At 33.9% G+C, this 21,618-nt stretch overlaps 4 protein-coding genes, 1 long non-coding RNA gene and 1 pseudogene across 8 annotated transcripts; 2 read left to right on the forward strand and 4 right to left on the reverse strand.

Moving 5' to 3' along the window:
- Positions 1–2,601: 2,601 nt before the first annotated feature.
- LOC104750463 (uncharacterized) lies at positions 2,602–3,156 on the forward strand. Its single transcript, XM_010472252.3, has one exon. It carries the CDS (start codon positions 2,677–2,679, stop codon positions 3,001–3,003), a length of 327 nt encoding a protein of 108 aa, XP_010470554.1. The 5' UTR covers positions 2,602–2,676; the 3' UTR covers positions 3,004–3,156.
- A 31-nt stretch (positions 3,157–3,187) lies between these two features.
- On the reverse strand, positions 3,188–5,607 carry LOC104753626 (putative inactive leucine-rich repeat receptor-like protein kinase At1g66830). The gene is made up of 2 exons (XM_087493105.1): positions 4,071–5,607; positions 3,188–3,984 (listed from the first exon to the last, which is right to left on the reverse strand). The coding sequence occupies exons 1-2, from the start codon at positions 5,500–5,502 to the stop codon at positions 3,377–3,379; spliced, it is 2,040 nt and encodes a 679-aa protein (XP_087349231.1). The 5' UTR covers positions 5,503–5,607; the 3' UTR covers positions 3,188–3,376.
- Positions 5,608–6,479: 872 nt separating this feature from the next.
- LOC147925577 (protein PLASTID MOVEMENT IMPAIRED 2-like) lies at positions 6,480–9,140 on the reverse strand. Of its 4 annotated transcripts, none has more exons than XM_087493234.1 (3): positions 8,946–9,140; positions 8,715–8,846; positions 6,480–8,453 (listed from the first exon to the last, which is right to left on the reverse strand). In XM_087493234.1, exons 1-3 carry the CDS (start codon positions 9,138–9,140, stop codon positions 6,654–6,656), a joined length of 2,127 nt encoding a protein of 708 aa, XP_087349360.1. In that variant the 3' UTR covers positions 6,480–6,653. The 4 variants fall into 4 exon arrangements, with proteins under 4 accessions (XP_087349360.1, XP_087349361.1, XP_087349362.1 ...); XM_087493235.1 differs by having other exon boundaries at positions 8,715–8,849; positions 8,946–9,127; XM_087493236.1 differs by lacking the exon at positions 8,946–9,140 and having other exon boundaries at positions 8,715–8,935.
- Positions 9,141–10,438: 1,298 nt separating this feature from the next.
- LOC147925578 (uncharacterized) lies at positions 10,439–11,890 on the reverse strand. Its single transcript, XR_015583843.1, has 3 exons — positions 11,610–11,890; positions 11,018–11,406; positions 10,439–10,684 (listed from the first exon to the last, which is right to left on the reverse strand). It is a non-coding gene; the product is annotated as an uncharacterized LOC147925578 (long non-coding RNA).
- A 1,003-nt stretch (positions 11,891–12,893) lies between these two features.
- On the forward strand, positions 12,894–13,373 carry LOC104753629 (non-specific lipid-transfer protein 2). The gene has a single exon (XM_010475853.3). The coding sequence runs from the start codon at positions 12,927–12,929 to the stop codon at positions 13,233–13,235; it is 309 nt and encodes a 102-aa protein (XP_010474155.2). The 5' UTR covers positions 12,894–12,926; the 3' UTR covers positions 13,236–13,373.
- Positions 13,374–15,299: 1,926 nt separating this feature from the next.
- On the reverse strand, positions 15,300–15,841 carry LOC104750465 (major pollen allergen Ole e 10 pseudogene; annotated as a pseudogene).
- Between the last annotated feature and the right edge of the window lie 5,777 nt (positions 15,842–21,618).

The following is a 21,618-nucleotide window of genomic DNA, read 5'->3' on the forward strand; positions in this document are numbered from 1 at the left end:
GTGTATATACTTCAATCAAAATCTTTCGTTGTAGCTAACTAACTAGAAAATGTTTCCTTCCTTCTAACCCAACAACCCTATCGAATTTACAGTTTTAACCTTTTCTTAGACATTTTACTTTACATATCATAAAGCTAATCCAAATCTATATTATTATTTCAGAGCATTTTTAAAAAGGCTTGAAATTGGGTAATATTTATATCATATACCATTGTAATTAAAAATTTAATACAATTTTTTTTTTAAAATTAAATTAGGAAAATCAAGTATGCAAATATATATTTCCCTAAATATTTGAACAACATCAATTTCTATTTTTCTTTTTAATTACAAGTTTTAAAATATTTTAATGAAAAAGAAACTATAGTATCTTACCTTATTCAATTTTGATTTTCCATAATTGGTTTGACATTATACATGTTTTCCATTATACATGTTTTCCATTACACATAAATTGTTTAATGTTTTCTATGTTAAAATGGATAGAGCAATTGATGTCAAAATGGGTAGAAAAAATATAAAATAAACTAATAATGTATGATTTTATTATACTATATATATATATATATTTTGTTTTAACCTCCACAAAATGATATATGATTTTTTGACTAAAAACATGTGTCATTTATAGAGTTATGATGTCAAATACAAATATATATATATATCCTTGCACAATTTAAATAGTGAATACATCAAATTTAGTCGTATGAGTAATATCAATAATATTATCTATGTAAATATCAATAACAATACTAAAAAAGCAACAATAATTTATGGAAAATTTTATTTATCCACAAGTCCAAACCTAAACTAAAAATAATCATAAGAATGTGATGGGAATTAGGTTAATATTAGTACACTTATATATTTTTGCGGGTTGGTTTAAAAACACAAACAAAATATTTTAAAACTTAATTTTACATGAAAGGAGTTAAAAACAAACATTAACCCGCTTCATCATACTCAAATACAAAACTAACTATTTTTTTTAATAACTATTTTTTTTATCCACGGGTCCAAACCTAGACTAAAAATAATCATAAGTATGTGATGGGAATTAGGTTAATATTAGTACACTTATATATTTTGGCGGGTTGGTCTAAAAACACAAACAAAATATTTTAAAACTTAATTTTATATGAAAGAAGTTAAAAATCAACACTAACCCGCTCCATCATACTCATAGACAAAACTAATTAATTTCAAATTGGTGAATAAAATTTAAATAATTTTATACTAACTACAAAGTATTATACATATTAACAAATGTTTACTTTCACAACAACTATTTGATTGATTAAATTCCAAAATAAAAGAATTTTGATTAATTAAATTTCAAATGAAAATAAAAATTTTTAAATAGATAAAGAAAATAAAATTACAAATATCTCAATATTATTGTAAAAAAGTTTAAAACATATATTTGATCCAACATAATGTTTTTTTTAGTAAGTTATATAAAATATACAAAAATACATAATCCCGCGGTGTACCGCGGGTTAAAATCTAGTGTAAATTTATAATCATAATTAATTCTCTATATAGTTTTTTTTTTAACATCTTACTTTACTTTATTAAAATTGAAACATAGATTACATAGTTATTCTAGAACATAAATATCTAACAAAGAGATGATTAAAAGTTAAGAAGAAGAAAACACAATCAAACAAGTGAAGTAAATGTTGTTTTTCTTTGTAAGCCTTACACGCTAATAGATTATCAAATCTATTATCTTCTTTATTCGTCTTCTTCCTTACATGATCGTCATGTTTGGCTATCGTTCTTTGACGAAACTCCAATAAACTTTGAAACAATCAATGGTTGCGATCCATATGTTACATCGCTTTCCAACAATACATCTCCAGCAATGGGAGATGACATCTTTCTTTGTTATAGCTAATGCTCATAAATGATGAAATAATGAATACCATCTTCTGAATCTGTTCCATGCTGACATCCCAAATGTTATTTTTGGAGTTTAAAGATGATGTGTTAAATTTGGAAACAAAACTTATTTTTGTGCTATTTGAGAATTAACTTTATTTTTCTTTGTATTTTTTTTTGTTTTTAGCTTTTACGATCGATTATTTTTGATGGTTTAGTTTTGTAAACTGACAAAAACTCATCAACCCGTTTTAGCCAAACTTATTTCATAAACTCATTAAACCCCACATTTCCAATTCAATGAGTCCATATGGATATGGTTACATTAAGTTTACCTATGAATATGAACTCATTTTAGCACCCCACATTTCCAATTAGTCCATATGGATATGGTTACATTAAGTTTACCCATGAATATGAACTCATTTTAGCACCCCTAATTCTAAACATAGCTACCAAAATGCCTCCATGGCTCCATAATCCAGCTCCAGCTTGATCGTGACTTCATGAACTCTATACATCTTTTATTTATTTAATAAATTGAACAATCCATTTTCTTAAAATATACGAGAATTGAGATTGTAAATGGGTGTGACGACAAAAGGAAAGAAAAAATACTTATGGGTTTCAGCCCAATACATATGTAAATAAGCCCAATAAATACGGAATCTCAATGCATCATACACTTAGTCAATTTTTTTGTTTTCTTTCTCAAATCTTATCTGAATTTCTCATCACTCCATAAATCCACAAAATTCTGTGATTGTCATTTGTCCAATCACAACAAAACCAATGACATCAAATAAACTCTGGAGCCGTAAACCAGAGGTCAAAACCGGGAAATCCGAGTTTCCGGTTACCAGATTCCTCCGTGGACAAATCGAGAGCATCAAGAACACAACCACTGGTCCAGGAATCGGCGGCGGTATTGGCTGCGGCGCTGGAATCGGCTTTGGTCTCACCGGTGGACTCGGGATTGGCGCCAATGAAGGTCTGAACCATTCTAATATGGTTCTTGGATTCGGTTTAGGTTGCGGTGTCGGGTTCGGGTTTGGGTATGGGTTTGGTGTTGGCGGCGGGTACAGTTTCGATGACATTAAAGATAGGTTTGACCTATGAGTACAAGCTCCGGTTCTTAATCCCGGGTCGGGTTCGGGTCTATTACAAACATTTATGTTAATTTTGTATTAACATTTTTGTTGATTGTCTATTTCTAATCTTCATTTTGTTTTATAAGTTCAATTTTTGCTTGAATTATAATTTTTTTTCTTACTGAGCTTACAGTTAATATCACAATTATGAAGGTTTAACATAAAAATAGTTACGATTATTAGTTATTACACAAATTTATTAATAATTCATTAACAACAACAAAAAAAAAGATTATACATAAAATTTGTCAAATTATTCATTTTCTTTTAGCACACTGTAAATATCAAAAATATAAAGTAAAAACATAAAAAAAAATCAAATCGATCATAAATAAATTTATTTAAACTGAAGAAACAAACTTTTCGAAGCTGTCGTAGATATTTCTCATGAGTGGTCTTTTGTCTGGGTTCTTGTGTACACAAGCTAAACCTATCTTGATCACTTGAACCATACTATCTTCCAAATCTCTATCCCGAGCCAAAACCGGATCAAGAACATACCAAACCGGTTTATTTCTCTCACTAGCTGATTCAACCCACGTAACCAAATCCATCTCTGAATTAACCGGAGATTTCCCGGTTACCAGTTCGAGTATCAGTAAACCGAATGAATACACGTCCCATTTCTGAGACGGTTTAGTCATCTTTGAAGCTGCTTCCGGAGCTTGGTAATATGATTCTCTTGAGACGATTGGTGAGCTTGTTTCCATTGGTGAGATCTGGTCTGATCTGACCTCGGAAGATGTGTCGACGATACACCCTAAACCGAAACCTGAAATTTTCGGTTCAAGATTTGGTCCAAGAAGTATGTTGCTTGAGGTTATGTGTCCATGGACGTATCTTTTGGGACTGAACTCGTGAATGTACATCAATCCTTTGGCGATTCTTCTCAATATTCTTAACCGGACCGGCCAAGATAGTTGCTTGCAGGACACGCTACCAGCTCTACCTGTCATAAACTTGTATAAATCAGACTTGAATCTAAAGTATATACATATGGACCATAGATTTATGCGATTTCGACACTAAACGTACCTTGAATTGCAGAACCAAGATCACCATTTGGTATGTAATCATAGATCAAGAGTTTCTCTTCTGAAGACCAGCAACAAGCCTTGAGATTCAAGACATTAGGGTGCTTGAGTTTCGCTATTGCTTCCACATCAGCTAGAAACTCTTTGAGCCTTAACCAACCTTTATCTTCCAATCGTCTAACAGCTAACATTAACCCGTTTTCAAGAACAACCTTGTAAACTAGCCCGATCCTGCTCTTCCCTAGAAGAAAAGCTGAGGCTTTCAGTAGCTGGTCGAGGTCAAATTCGATCTCCGGGTCCATTGGTATGAAAACCTGTTGATGAGTTTTCTTCTCATCGAGCGCTTCAGATTCCGTATTCTCAGTCTTGAAACAAAAAAACTCCGGTTTTGTCTTCTTCAGTTTCTCTTCGGAATCATCTTTGGTTGCACGAGCTGATACTTTTCGAAGACAGTAGATGAATAATGAAACAATGAAAATGATTCCGGCGACTATGCCTCCAATGGCTGTAAGGATGATGCAGAGTCTAGGATGATGGTTGGCTCTTCTTGTATATAGCTGAGAAGGAACTATCCCTGTGTTTCTTGTGGCGCAAGAAACTTTCAAGGGTAAGCCACAGAGGAAAGGGTTCCCTTGGAATGCATTTGGACCGGCATTCAACAGAACGTTGGATTTAGGTATCGGACCGCTGAGATTGTTGTAAGAAAGATCGACATAGAGAAGCTCCGGAAGATCTCCAAGACTTGTTGGAATCGTACCTGAGAAGAAGTTATGAGAAAGATCAAGAGTACCTTTCAGATTCTTCAGACTTCCAAGATCTTCGGGGATCGTTCCAGTTAAGCGATTGAAAGAAAGATTCAGCGTGCGGAGATGAACCAAGTTAGAACTAAATCCGGTTGGAAGATCTCCAGTGAAACTGTTCTTGCTAAGAACTAGTGTTTTCAGCCTCTTGCATTGAATAAGCGACAAAGGGATGGAACCATTGAAAGAATTTTCCGAAAGATCCAAAGTCATGAGACTCTTCAAGATCCCCACCTCTTCAGGAACTGACCCGGAAAAAGAATTGCCAGAAAGAACCAAGCTTTGAAGCCCTTTAGGTGCAAAGAGTTCAACAGGCAAGTTCCCTTGAAACTCATTGTCTCTAAGGTTAATGTGACGAAGCGACAAGAGACTACCAATGGAAGGATGAAGAGAACCCGAAAGACGTTTATTAGGAAGACGAATCGAGACAACCCTCAAATCATCATTACATGTAATACCTTGCCAAGAACAAGGGTTTGGATCTGACGAGTTCCAATTGGTAAAAACAGAGTTATTCTGGTTTTGTAAGGATTGTTTAAAGGAAAGAAGAGCAAAACCTTGATCGTTTAGAGAAGTAGCTATGGCAATAAAATGGGTTAGAATGAAACAGAAAATGAGAAATGATTGAGCCATTTCGGAAGAGAAATCAATTCTGAATTGAGTATATAAAGCTTGGCTATTAAATATCTCTCTCAAGAAGTAGCATGTTCTAATCAATAGTGTTGCAGTAGCTTGGACTGGCCTAGTTTTTTAAGTCAACAGTTATAACTTCTTTTCAATCCTAAATTTTTGAAGATATTTGTTTTTTGTTTTTTTTTTTGGTAGAAAGTTGCATCTAAATTCTATGCATCAAACAAATTGTAATTAATAAATGTTTGAAATTTTGTATGTGTATATATATATTTCATTTTATATGTCAATGGAATTAGCGATGATTGAGGCGATCATTGGAACAGTAGGGGGCACGTAATGTAATGACTAATGAGGAACAGCTTTGGTAGTTTCTAGTTGTTTAGTGGTGGGGAAATGTATTGACAATTTTTATTTCTTGATCCTAAAAGTCAAATCTCCCACCAGAATAAGTTATTTTACCGGTCAATTTAAGTTTCGCTTCGACTTGATTTGTTCTCTCTAGTTTACTTCTAGAATTGTTTGTTTCTCTTTTCATTTTGGGTCTTAATTAAGAGACAAATCTCAACTAGTTTGGGCTATAAGAGTTAACAACATGTGTCGGAAAAAACATGAAAAACACAAATACACAAGTCAATTTCATGAGTCATGGCTAAACATTTTGAGTACTACATAATTTGGTCTTACTTTAACATTAATTTAGTTTCACAATTTCGAAAAGAAGATTTAATATAACAAACTAAAATGATTCATTCTAATTAGATTAGGTTTTAGTTTTATTTACTTTGATTTGTGTTTTTTTTTCTTTGTGTTATACAAAAAGGTTATACCAAATTTGTGGTTGGCTTGGCTAGTGGCGAAAATGTTTGGTCCTTCTATAATATGGAAGCTGAACTTTGCCCATTTGAGAGAGATGATTACGCCCAAAAATGTATTATCCAACTTACTAACATTTTTGGTTCTAGTTTAAACTATTCAAATTACTAAAACAAATGATATTACTTATCTTTATTCATATACAACTTAAGTATACATAAATACAATAAAATTCAAAACAATAAACCGGTTACAAGCTATACATTATTACAAACAATGTGAAACTTAAAATGCAAGCAAAACAAAACTCAGTTACAGCAACAAGATAACTAAACTTCTCATTGTTCTAAAGAGGACTTACGCCTTTTCCTGCTAAAAAATTTAACCAGGTTTGGAACTTTCTTCTTCTTCTTGATTACAAAGAACGTTGGAGTTCCTCTGTTCCCTGATGAGTATCTTCTCGACTTCCCTCCTTGAACCGGTGTAAACTTCCCGCTAAGCCTTGCCGATTTTCTTATCGGTCTAGGAGAGTTGATCAAGCCTTTGTCTTCTGAGTTCTCTCTGAACTTTTGAATCGATTTTCTTTTAGGTTTAGGAGACCTGATCACGCCATAGTCTTCTGAGTTCTGTTTGAACTTTTGAATCTCATCTTGGACCAGTCTCTTTATTGATAGCGACCTTTGCATCCTGAACGATGCCCTTTCTTCTTCCACCATTGTTTTCCCACTCACTCTCTTTAAAGATTCCGTCTTTAACATAATCGCGTTAGTGCTAGCCTTGAGTGCTTCGACCCACGCCATTGCAGCTTCCACTTTCTTCTCTGCAGTTTCTTTCGCGTGACAAGCTTGTCCACTCAAATACTCGTACTCGAATCTTGAGATTGTGATGGTTGAGTTTCTCTGAGATTCCATTTCCCGAGTGTCCATTGTCTTCTCTGCCAAAGATTCAAGCTTCTCCAGAGCTAGAACCTCTGCGTGCTTCGCTTTCTCAAGCTCATCTAACTTTGAAAGCAACTCTTTCTCCTTCCCACCAATTCCTATTTCTGTTTTCTGTACTTCACTCTTGATGACCGTTGCTTCTTCTTTTAGCTCAAGCTCCTCTTTCTTTGCAGCTTCTCTATCATTCTTTAGCTTCTCAAATGAAGTAGTTAAATTGTCAGCAAGAGAGCTGATTCTTTCTTCAGCTGCAGATACTCCTTCTAACTGATCTTTCGCAATAAGCATCTTCGAGTTGAGTCTCTCAATTATGATATCATCCTTTTGTATCATCTTCTCAAACCGTGTTGTTTCTTGTTTGGCTTGCTCAAGTTCTTGCCTCAAAGTATCCATTGTATTGACCAAACAAAAGAGCTCCGCGTTAATCGAAGCGAGCTCCTCCTTCTTTGCTTCTGTTGCTTCTGTAATCTCTTTCAAAACCGACAAAACATCTTTCCCTCTTTCAAAACCACGGTTTTTCGATCTCGACATACTATCACTCCTCTGGACCTTCCTCTCCATCTCCTTGACAAGCTTCAACTGCATCTCTAACATCTCAATATCTGATAAAGTCTCAGACAACTCATTCTCAATGTTCTTTGATCTCTCAATCTCTCTCATCATTTCCCTTATTCTCTTCTTCCGTTTATTCAATGACTCAGACACTTCCTTTTGTTCTCTATCTCTCTCCTCCTCAACTTCTTTACATTCCTTCAAAGCCTCTATCTTCGCCAACTCAACCAAAACATGCTCTTCGTTAGCAACATCAACCTCTAACTTAAGACTCTCTAACAACTTCAAATTCTCCTCCATTTTAAAACTTAACTCCATTACTTCTTTCTCTGCCACATCTTTCTCTCTCGAAACATACGCTATATCAAGCTTCAACTTACTCAGTTCTTGCTTCACATCCTCTAATTCTCTCATAATCCCAGCATTCCCATCTATCCTTGACTCCTTCATCACAGCTTCAGTATCGAAAAATCGAGACTTTAACCTTTGTTTCGACTCCTCTATCCGTAAAGTAAGCTCCTTTACTATCTCCTTCGCCTTGAACAGTTCCGCTTCTGCTTTCGCCTTTGCAAACTCAGAAACTCTTCTACTCTCTCTGTACATTCCAAGTTCTCTCCCTGACTTATGCAAATTCTCCGCAACTGAAGAGGTCTGTTCACCAAATCAAAAATTCATAAACAAGAACCACGAATCATCATAACTCATAACCAACTTGTAATACTAAACTTGCATCATTTGCTTTAAAAATCAGAACTTTAGCAAACTAAATGCATCAATTTGCTTTAAAAAATCAAAACTTTAACAAACTAAATGCATCAATTGCTTTTAAAAATCAAAACTTTAACAAACTAAACGCATTATTTGCACAAATATGAAAGACATATCTCAAAAGGTTTGATCTTTGGGATTCACCTTAATGACTGGCAAATCGAGCTGAGGAGAGACGCTTCCAGTAGCTCTTTGTCCGTACTTATTAATGGCGGCTTTCACTGATACAGTTCCACCTAAATTCTTGTCAGCCATTGATATGTTCCTCCTAAGTTTCTACTGAAACATAGAAACAATTCAATCTTTTTTAGTCGGAAACTAAAAATTACAGACACAAACAGAGTGACCCCATAAGTTTAGTAAAGGACAACTTACTGGTGAGTAAGATGTTGGAGGAAGAGAATGGTTGATGATGATGATTGGCTCACATCGAGCTGTTTTTGCCTTATCATTTTTTTTTTTTTTTTTTTTGGTTTTCTCTGGAAAGATTAGAGAGAATTTATGAAATTTTGTTTCTTCTGTACTTAGTCTGAGGCCAAGGATACCACAAGTTGCACAAATATATGTCATGTGCCCTTATGTGAATAATAATCAAATAAATTTCTTTTTTTCAAATTTTTATGTGTTCACTGTTCACAACACATTTGTTCTCACTTCTCAAAATTTTCTTCAGAATACAATTTTTTTTTTTTGGGTACATAAATTGATAAATTGATGATCGTAAAATCACCAAAACAAAATGGTGAAAGTTGTAACAATTTTTTTTAATAAGAAGGTTACAAATTTTTTTTGTGTGGGCGGGCAGCCTAATGTTTCATTTTTTTTATATATAGAAATTTAATAGATCTAAATATTTAAAAACTGAGATGAATACAAATGTAAAAAAATTTCATGGTAATTTTAAAAAATGCTGTACTTTCAAATTTTGTTGCCAAAAATATCATATGTTCTAAAGATACCATCAATAGTTTTAGTTTTTCAAAAATACCACAATTAAAATTAAACTTTAAACCCATAAACACGACGTTCCTATCCCTAAAACCAACACCGTAAACTTAAAATAGTTAATCTAAGTTTTGAACAAATAAATTTTAAATCTTTGAAAATTAAGTATTGTATTTGTAGTATTTTTGAAAAACCAAAATTTTAGGTGGCTTTTGTGAAACATATAGTATTTTTGGCAATTCTTGGTACCATTGCCTGTAACGTAGGCTTAGCTTATACATACATTCTTTAAAAATATATGATATATTGAAGAATTTTTCTTTCATAAATGGAGATATTTTTTAATTAAATATAGATGTGGTCATAACTAAAGTTGATTTTGATTCGGTTTTGGTTCATATTCTTCAATACATATGTTAGAGAGAAAAAAATATTACTATAAAAGAAGAAATTAATACATTGTGTAATTTGTGTGGATCGCAAGAGGAATACATACCTAGGCTGCTAGGCACATGTTTGTGTGTTGATCCTTCTTTCTTTTCTCTTTTTTTGCGTAAACTAAAAAAAGATTGTAACGATCTGGTTCAATTGTTGGTTCATCACTCAATATTCCCGCAAATGAGCCCAACTTTTAGTTGTGTTGTTTACACACTTAGTAATAGTTTACACACTTATTATAAATGTTAGAAAGAATAATTAAGTTTTCATTATTTTGTAGGCATTATTTTTACAAGCCCATGTGTAAATGTATTAGTGATCGATTATCGAATTTCAGCCTCAGGTTACTTTCACAGTGCTCAATGTCAATGGTTTAATGAGTCAAGACTCAAGACACTAAGGTCATCTCCAATGCAAAGAGATTTTCATGGTCTCTCAACACTATTTTAAATATAAAACTTGTTTGTTTTTAAGTTAAGAGACTCTTTAATATCAATTAAATTTAGATACTTCCAATGGTAGAAACTTACTTGGGTTTCTTTAGAATTTTGAAAGTAACAGAGAAGAGTTTCAAAGTTAAAGAACTACACGCAAGTATACAGCAATGACAAAGGATAGACAAACTGAATAATATAATCTTCATGGTCCAAAACTTCTCTTTTTTTGTCTTCATCATCAATCACCTCCTCATCAAGAAACGCTATGGACAAGACAAGGTCCTCCGATCCACACTTGCAAAAACATTATGAGTGTTAGAAGGCAAGGGAATTCTATAGTTATAATAAAACAATCTAACAGGAAATTTTACTTAGGAAATTTTAAGCAGTGGATTTAGAAGAACACGAACTTGTTGAGGTATGTCAAGTATTATAACATTTAAACATGTAAAAAGGCGTAAACCATATAGTATTCATTAGGATGACAAAGCACTGATCTGTTTTAGTAATTGAGATGAATAGGGGGAAGTCAAACACTTAAAACACTGGACATGTAAGCACAATCAGGTTCCTCAACTATAGGCGATAGGGTCTCGTCATAATCAAGAAACAAAGCTATTCTTTTACCCTTCGCAAAACCATGATTTTCTCAAAAGAAGTAAGAGCTGATGGACACTTGAGCTGCTAAAACATGATCACAAAACAAGAAAAATGAAGATTAGCAAGATCAAAATAACGAGTCAATGTTCAGAAAAGAAAAAAAGAGGACAGTGAAAGCGCTGCTGCTGATGAGTAAGGGATTCTGTTCTGACGAATGGTTAATCTTGCACTGCTTAACGGTGGAGAATCAGTCATTACAGAAGATGAGTGACCAGGTTTTATGTCCATAACAACACCATAGTGTCGTTATTAGCAAACTATATAATATATCGTTCCTCTCGGATAGAAGAAGCTCTACAACTCCACTTATATACACAATACTTTAGAGAATCCTATTCCTCAGAGAAACTTGGACCCTGAAATGTAGATGCAAAAAGCAATTAACAGAACCAGTTAATTGCTACAATTCTCTGAAGCTAAAAGAGGAAAACATTGCATATTGGCCACTAATAGAACAAAGGAAGGCAAATGAGAGTATGGTATCGAAGGAGACATAAAAAAAGTTTTAGTAACACACACACTTGCAGAATAGACAAACTGAAAAACATATTAGACCCACCTTCACCACCAAATTTTAAATGTGTAGCTCGTAAAGCTTGACAAATCACTGTCATTCTCTCATACATTTTTAATCATAGCACAAACAAACACTCTAATAAAAACTACTATAACCCTTTTGCCAGAAACTTAAAAATCCCAGCCAATATAACGAAGAACAGAGAAGGAAGAGATTGTAAAACGGCTAATTTATGCGAAAATCTCCTTCATCTTCCAATTTCATAACCCAGACCGCGCCCTCTTAAAATCGCTGTGTTTGTCTTCTTCGAATTCGTCTTCACCGTCCATCGAGAAAGTGAGAAAGTGAGAAAGAGAGAAAGAATCGAGAAAGATAGTGAAAGTCGAGGAAGAAAAAAAAAATTCCTTTGTCTAGATTTTTATCCATTCAGAGACGGCCACGTAGGCGTCTCTTACCATCTCTAAAATATCTGTTTTAAGAGACGATTCTCCATATTTATTATGATTCTGATTTATTTTTCAACACCTTTTTCTAAGAAACCTAGCTAAAGAGACTCCATTGGAGATGCCCTAATATTCTACGCAATACCATGCAATACGTACGATACGAGACCACCTAAAATTTTGGTTTTTCAAAAATACTACAAATAAAATCATTAACAACAGTTTTTGAAAATTTTGAAACTCTTAATATCTTTGTTGACGGTTGTTTCCGCGCGTTTATACTAGTAGTTCGAAAGATTTGTGATCAATGTCAGTCATAATGAGAGTTTTTCTAATTAATGTTTCTCTTTACATTCCCTCATGGACTATATATCAGTTCCAGCGGTCAGCCGGTCACTTTTTTTTTTTTTTACCGGGAGATTCAAGACCGAGGCCCCTAGTCTCCCCAGGACCCAGGGAAGACTGGATGAAAATCTCTGGTCAAATGGAATTGACTAGCATTTTCGTACTTGAGCCGGTCACCTATTTGTATATTGCATTGCTTCAGTTCAAGCCTTCAACACAATCACATTTAAATGTAAAATTTTTCTCGTGGGATAAATAAAAAAAAGATTGTATTTCGATGATATAAATAGTCAAATCAGTTATTTTATAATCTTTTCATATGAGGTGATTTCTATCTAAATAATAACCCATGTCCCCTATTTTTATATACGTGTTTACTTACTTGATCTCGACCTTTAGTTTCTAGGTTCTTTTTGCATGACGGCTAGTTACGTTCACGTTATTTAACGATGCAAGATTCATGCATTCCGCGTTATGCAATGCAATACGAAACCCATACCCAAATAAATACCAAAAGAAGACCACAAAATGTTCCTAAGAAAAAAAATTACAAAACACAAAACAATTAAACATGAAGACCGTGACATTGATACTAGTCGTCTCCGTCATGCTTTCGTTATCATTCTCGGCTGCCATCAAAGCCGCCGACACGGGAGACAAAGGAAACGTGGGAGTGACATGTGACGCAAGGCAGCTTCAGCCTTGCCTTGCAGCGATTACGGGAGGTGGACAACCCTCAGGTGCATGTTGTGCAAAGCTTACAGAACAACAGTCTTGCCTGTGTGGTTTCGCTAAGAACCCTGCCTTTGCGCAGTACATAAGCTCTCCAAACTCTCGCAAAGTCCTCGCTGCGTGTGGTGTAGCTTATCCCACTTGTTGAAAAACTGATCTAGAGATTTTATAAATAAATAAATGAAAGGAAATAAATAACATTATATCAAACGTTTTATGAAACAATTTAACCCGTTTGTGTTAATGTACTTGGCTTATATGGTTAAATAGAGTTTTAATTTTCTTACTGATATTTTTATACAGTAACTTTCTCTGGGAAACGAATTCAAAGCCTAATTAAACACAACAAAAGATCCAAAGTGATAAGAGAAGTTTATATGTTAAGGGTAAAAATTGATGGTGGCTTTTGACAGAGATTTAATATTATGATTATATTTTAACTCCCCGCGGTATACCACTGGGCAAACTTTTTGTTATTTTTTTTTTTTTTGGAATTTACAGATCTTGTTGGATTTTGTTTAATAATCTTTGGAATTAATTCAGTTTGATTCAACATGCTTTTACCTTAAATTAGGTTGATTTTACTAAGTTACTAAGATATAATAAATTAATAACTTGTAGACATAGTAGTGTGTTATCAATACTATTTTCTTTCTTATTTTTATATAATCTATAACATATAAATATTATTTGATCATGGGATAGTGTAATCTAATTTCTTAGATCTTTATTTCTTTTTTCGGAATCTAATCTAGTTTATTTGACCAAATCTATAGAAACTTAAAAACTTACTTTTAAATGAGTTCTTACCTAGTAAACCCATTAAATGATTATGCTGAATGAAATAGTGATGATTTGTCAATTTGAATACCATGTAGCACTCTAAGAGTTTCACACAAGTTACATCTATACTAGTATTTTTGCAGCAGTTTTTGCTCAAAAATCGGTTTTGTAGAGTTTTTACATTTAATGCATTGACTTTAATATTAGTTACCAAAAATTTCAAAATTAATTATAGGTAAGATTTAAAAAATAATGAAATATTTCTACTTCATTCAAACATAAATATATGATTCCCTTTCATTTTTATTTGAATTTATATTTGAATTATCTTGAATTATTCTATAATACATTTGGTTAATAAAAATGGTGATTTTTTCTGCATATGATGTAATACAAATTAAAAAAACGGACATATTATTCAATTTACGGGTACAACATCCCAAATCGCATAAAAAATTTGAGCAATGGTTCAGAGTCATACGATAAAAGAGACCAAAATGATTCATAATACAAAAAGCTTGATTTATCATGCATTCAAACTTAAAAAACTTTTATTTGGTTTATTCCGGTTCTTTATTTTAAAGATTTTTTAAAAGTTAAATATTATAAATATTTATATTTTATAAAAAGTAGAAATATTAGAAATATTTATATTTTTTAGAAAGTTAAACTTTATAAAATGTTAAAAATATTAATAATATTTAAACGTTTGTGAAGTTTAAAATTTATAAAGTTTAAATATTATAAATATTTCAACTTTTTAAAAAGTTAGAAAACCTTTAAAATGTTAATAATATATTTAAACTTTTACAAAACTTCAAATATGAGAAATACTCAACCGTTTTAAGAATACTAAGTATTATAAATATTTAAATTTTTTTAAGAAGCGCCAATCTTATAAAATCTAAATGGTTACAATCTTAATAAATAACATATCAACTCAAGATAATATTTATAGTACAAAACAAATAATCTTAATAATTAAGATAATATAGTGCGAATTAAAATATCTTGGGACGGAATTATATAGCGGGACGGGTTTGTCGATATTTATATAAATTTAAAATATCATTAATTTGGTGTTACACGGGTAAAACATCATTTTATTATTTTGTTAACACTATTGGTATCAGAGAATAGACATATCTAATTAAATTGATTAAATCAATATTATGTAAAAAAAAAATTATATTGTGGTATTATATGGTTTTAAACCATAAAATTAATAATTATTATATAATTATAACATATTTAACCAACAAATACAATTTATAATTTAAATGTTTTAATTATAAATAATTTACTCCGCGGTGTACTGCGGGTCCTATTCTAGTTCATTTAATATAATGACGATGAACTTCAAAACTTAGTTGTATGTGGGAATCACAAAATGTTGAATATAATGACCAAAATCATCACGATAAAATACTTTGTTCAAAAAAAAAAAATACTTAATATATGAGTATATGGCCCCCTTTTTTTGGGTAAGAGTGAACCTTTTTTTTATAGCAACACTTATTATATGACTAAAACTCAATGAAAAATAACTTTCATTTATTAACCTTACATAATGTTTATAAATACCATGTATTCTATGCAAACACACAACCACCATGACTTGGATTAGTATCAACGATTCGACCAGAATGATTGAAATCACACGCCTCTTTAGTGCCCCCGTTGAACTGGTAGTAATCATTCATCATATATGATGCATGGTTAGTAAGAGTATTTGGTTCATAGCAAGGTCCACCAGGGTTGATTATTACACAACTAGATGTTAATACACTACCGCATAGCCAATCAAGGTTAGCTTGTAATTGTGCATCTGTTGCCGATGGATCTGACACACACCATGTCTTTGCTGAGACATGAAGGGAGTGGGTTACAAGGAAAAATAGAAAGAAGATTAATGTCAACCGAGAAAACATTGTAGTGTTTTGCTGTGTCAATTAACTCAATGATATTGCAATATCTCTCTCTCTCTCTCTCTCTATATATATATATATATATATAATTTCTTCTGAAAGTTATTATTTCCATAAAATATTATTACTTTATTTATAATTCGTTGACCAATTTATGGTTGAAAATATAAAATATAATTTGGTCAATGTAAAGTCAATTTGGTCAATGTAAAACTATTTTCATAAACTATTAACATTCCATAATTTACATTGACTTTAATAGTAAAATTAATCTAATTTACATTGCATTTAATATATATAATGTGATAAAATTTCTTCTGATTGTAATTTATTTCCATGGTATTTTTATTTTATTTTATAAATCTTTACTCATTTATTGTAGTTTCTGGTGGAATTTAAGACTAGTTCACTAATGAAGTAAATGAAAATTATGGAGTATTAATACTTCTTTTGTTCCAATATATAAGATTTTTTTCAAGATTTATATTAATTAAATTATAATTTTGATTTATTTTTTCTATTGGTTGAATTTTTATAAATGATCAAATATTTATCGTTTTTTAATTTTTGTGCTTTTAGCAAAAAGAAAAATATATAATGGAACAGAGGGAGTAGTAATTTATAACATATATATAATACTAGAATTTAGACCCGCGCACGCGCGAGATTTTAATTTAATATTTTTATCAATATAAATTGTTGAGCTCAAATATAATCATTCAAACTTTTGAGTATAAATCTATATAAACATTAAACTTACTTTACTAAATGATATATTGTTGAAGATAGTTATTTGTTGTATATATTTGCGTGAGATTTTATATAAATATTTTATCAATAAGAATCATTGAATATAAATATAATTATTTGAAGATTAAAAGATAAATCTATATAAACACTATACTTATTTTACTAATCTATATATAACATATATTGTCTAGTGTCGAAATAATGTTTTTCTGGCAAATCAACAATATATCACGTGATAACAAAAAATGACTTAAGAACCTCACTGGAAAAGTAAATAATATTGTCGACAATCCTCTGACCTTTTCTCCTTAGAAGAGTTCATTCTATAATCATATTCCATGAAAACATATTTTCAAAAGTTTTAACGTCGAATGTCGATTGTTGACCTAATAGTAGAGACCATTTAAACATATTGATACCCCACATTAAATGCAAATATACAAAGTTTCATCAACAGTTTTAGTGCTATGTCGCTACAATGAGGTTGTCCAAGTGCATCATCTGCCATAATAGAATTTTCGACCAAGTCTAAAATGTCTAAATGGGGATAAACTTTTAAACCCGACAATGAATATTCGTTCACTAATCCAAGTTACATATTTTTAAAAACCTCATATGTTATTTGCATATGTTAATTTTGTGATGCAACCGCAGCTTCGTCTTCTAAAAAAACTTAGTGTACTTTAAGTATGTTGTTTTTGCCAATATTTTGGGTTAAAATCATTTACTAAAATTGATGAAGTCTCGAGCTTGTTATATATATATATTATCAATAATATTATTTTTGAAGTACGTTTTGGTTTATGCCCTTCAAGTTTTGCTTATTTAATATGTTTTATTTACAACATTAACCCCTAACAATTTTCTTAAAATAACATTTCGTAGAAACTCAATTAATGGAACTATTTAAATCTACCTAATTTGATACGTTTATTTCCATAAATAACTGGACAACATCTATATATTTCGATTTTTCTACAAACAAATCTACACATTAAAATTTTAATCCCATAAAAATCTTCAAACCTATTTTAATAGATTTTTAGAGAAAAAATCTGTTAGTTTCCTTACATTATCTCGGCTTAATTAATAGTTTCCATTTAATTTTTTATATATTTATTGAAGAAATATACATAATATTAGCTTAAAATTGAGAATATAAACAAACAATATCTCCAATTTCCTAAACATGGATAACAAAGAGAACGAGTAAATGCTAACAATAAAACGTGCAATCAAAATCAAATTTTTGTGTTAAAAACTTAAAATAGTTATATCAAAAAAAAATTGTTCGACGAATGATTCTACAAAGATGACTATCATATTTAAAATATATATATTAAGCACATTTTAGATTGCAAAAAGATTTGATCACCACAATACATATATTAATTTTTATATACATTTAACACATAAAATAACTATTACTTCTCACATATCTCTATATTATTCTTGTAACACCCGCAAACCAAAACTGTGTGTTTTGGGGGAGGGTGTCGATCGACACCGTGGTGGTGTCGACACTTATTTCTGGTTCGGCCAGCTTGATTTAATTGTCGATTTTGGTCGGTTTGGTTTAGGGAAAACCATAGAACCGAGATATTAAAGTGAGAAAACGACCTAGGTCGTGTTTTTGTGGGTTGTCACCGCTTGAAACAGAGAGAAAAGGAGAGAAACAGTTTCTTAAGGTTTTGGAGAGAGTTTGTGAGATTTGAAGGCGTTTGTGGAGATATCTTGCTGTGGAAGTGAGGATTCAAGACTAGGAACGTGTTAGAAGGTTGCTGGGAGTGTAGGATTTGTTGTTGTTGGTCTAAATCTTCCTGTAAAGAGGTGATTGCATGACCACGGCTATCTAAGCCTTTGATCCCTTGCTCTTGCTTGTTTGTTGTTGTTTTGTGTGTTTTTCTTTCTGGGATTGGTTGCTACAGGTTCTTATGGACGTATATGGCTTGGGTTTTTAGTATTGGGCGATTTGGAGGAGGTTGGGAGTGAGATTCGACTCTCGGCTTCGAGCGGATCGCGGTTGCAGAGGGAGTGTCGATCGACACCAGCAAGTCAGGCATCGATCGACATTGTGGGGTAGTGTCGGTCGACACCAAGTCCAGTGTCGGTCGACACTCGGCTGGTTTCGGTCGACATCTCCCTTCCAGCGAGATGATGTTTGTTTTCCTGGTTTGTATAAATTGCTTGTTGATTATTTGGAACTTTGGAATCATTGTTCTTGTGTGTATAGCCTAGTAGATGGGAGGATTGCCTCACTGAGTGTTTATCAAATACTTATGCATCTCAATTTGTGTTTGTGGTGCAGGTAAAGGCAAAGTGTGATCGTGGAATCAAGGCAATGAAGAGGGGGATGTTCTAGGGACTCGATTGGTTGTTGTCTGGCATTGTTAGGTTGCTAGAGTTGGGTTTTTAGAACTTGCTAGGTTGCCGGTTCCTTGTTTCCTGTTGTTTGACATTGGAATGGTTATGTTTGGATATTGGTTATTATATTATTGAGTATTATTGAATATTGGTATACGTTATTCCACTGTTGTTTGTGATTGTGGTTAGGTGGCTAGTGGATATGGGACCACTAGTTGTAGTTTATTTATTATTATTATTATTTATTATTTAAAAAAAAACGGGCCAGGTCGTTCCAGTTTGGTATCAGAGCCCTTACGGTTCTAGGTTTGAGTTCACTAGGTTTCTGTTGTTAATGTTGGGATTGCATGCTTCGATTGATTATGTGAGTTAGTCAATTTTGTGTGGCATTGAGTCCTAGAACATCCTCTTCAAGCCTACAGTGTGATGCCACGGTGAGTTTATGTTTTTGTTGTTTTGTGTTATGTTAAGATTGCTTGTTAGCCTCTGTTCTTGGACGTGCGGTGGTTAAAGGTGTTTGAGTTGTTGGTCGTGGACGTGGGCGTTGTCTTGGTCGTGGTCGGACGGGTTTCCGAGGCCAGCGAGTGTGTGGTCCAGATTTCCACGAGGAGGTACGTCGTAGGATCGCAAGCGTATCAGGAGTGACGAGAGGGGGTTAGCCGGTGAGCGTGCCGGGGGTGCTGGGAACCCAAGTGTGGGGTTGCAGCAGGTGGAGCCCAGGGTCGAGATGATCGCTTGGTAGATCTGTTGGCGTGTTGTGGGAGCGGTTACCGAGAGGGGTACCAATGCAGGCTCCAGTTGTACCGCTTGTGGCGGGGTGCAGCCGAGGGCTGCGGATGTTGAGGACTATCCATCTTTTGTTAGGAGGATGGAGCAGTTGTAGATGACCAGTACGAGATTCTTCTCGAGAGGTATCGAGCCTAGAGGGGCATATATGTGTTCATATCCAGGTTGATATGAGAAGTTGAGTGGACAGGTGTAACATTGCAATGTTATACTCGGACGACAGGACGTACTTTTGGTCGGGAGATGTTTATAGTCGTTAAGGATTGTTGCTCCTGAAGGGATGGTGATTCTCCTGAATACCGATGGCTCGAGGGGCTGGGGGCTCTGAGAGTGGCAGAGGGGATTACGTTCCCCTGAGGAGATGAGTATTTTCCCTGATACCAAGATCTTGAGGATTGTGGTCCAAGAGTGAGACGGTATAACTCGAAGACGCTGGTCTGAGAGTGAGATCGGTATGGCTCGAAGGTTGCAACCTAAGGGTGGAGGAGTTGGGAGCAAGCAATGCCTAGGACGTGAGTATAAACAAACCGATTGAATGTAGACCTCCAGAGATTGAGGTTGGTTAATCTGGGGTTTTGGATGTGTTGACCAATGGGTCAAGGTTTTACGACCATAGCGGTTAAGAATGTGTGGCTGTTGCGCCAAGATTGTGAGATCGGTGGTGCTGGAGTTCCGGGAAGGGGAGTTGCAACAGGTTTGAGCCAGGAAAGGCATGTGTGATAGATACATAAGTTCACGAGAAGCCTTTATGGCAGGATAATCTAATCGTTGCGACGATTTTGGTTTACGTTCATTGGAGATGGACAAGGTTGCTAGATTCAAGGTTTTGGTAAGCTTGTTGAGGAAAACAAGGCAAGTGGTTTGAGTTCGCGGCATGCAAAGCATTCGATGCGGTGAATCAGAATATGCGAACGTATGGTACTTGTTTTTTTTATTACGCTCGTATTGATGATTTGCTGTGGAAAATTGCTAAGCGGGAAGCTAATTTTGTAATAAGCTATCTTGTGGAAGTTTCCTTAAGAGACAAGTTACTAAAGCTTCTTGGATGGACAAGAGGTGTTGATATCTGGATGGTGGTGAGTTGATGTCAGCATACTTGATGGGTTTTCTGGGTCACATTGTGTCTGCAGATGGGATTTCTGTAGATCCGGAGAAGATTCAGGTCATCAGGGATTGGCCTAGACCGCAGAATGCCACAGAGATCAGGAGTTTTCTTGGGTTGGCAGGTTACTACAGGAGGTTTGTGCAGGGGTTTGCGAGCATAGCACGTCCTATGACTAAGTTGACAAGGAAGGATGTTCCTTTTGTCTGGTCACAGGAGTGTGAGGAAGGCTTTGCAAGCCTGAAGGAGATGTTGACTACCGCTCTAGTATTAGCTTTGCATGAGCAGGGAGAACCCTATGTGGTGTATACCGATGCATCCAGAGTTGGTTTGGGGTGTGTGTTGATGCAGCATGGGAAGGTGATTGCCTATGCTTCGCGGCAGTTGTGAAAGCATGAGGACAACTATCCTACTCATGACTTGGAGATTGGTGTTGTAGTTTTTGCCCTAGAAATTTGGAGATCTTATCTTTATGGTGCAAAGGTACATGTGTTTACAGATCATAGGAGAGCTAAACTTGAGGCAAAGGCAGTGGATGGAGCTGGTGGCGGATTATGATCTAGAGATAGCTTATCACCCTGATAAGGCTAACCTGGTTGCGGATGCTCTGAGTCGGAAGAGGACAACTTTGGCTCAGGAGCAGGATATGGACTCTCTGGTAGGAGAGATTAGTACCTTGAGTTTGTGTGAGGTTTCTGAGGAGCCGTTGGGTTTGATTGCAGCTGATAGAGTGGATCTGTTGAACAGAGTGCGTTTGGCTCAGGAGAATGGTTTGGGGCTGGTGAATGCCTCTAAGGTTGTTGACTCTGAGTATCAGG

Source organism: Camelina sativa, chromosome 16, assembly GCF_030686135.1.
Source record: "Camelina sativa cultivar CO46 ecotype springtype chromosome 16, ASM3068613v1".
Classification (NCBI taxonomy): domain Eukaryota; kingdom Viridiplantae; phylum Streptophyta; class Magnoliopsida; order Brassicales; family Brassicaceae; genus Camelina; species Camelina sativa.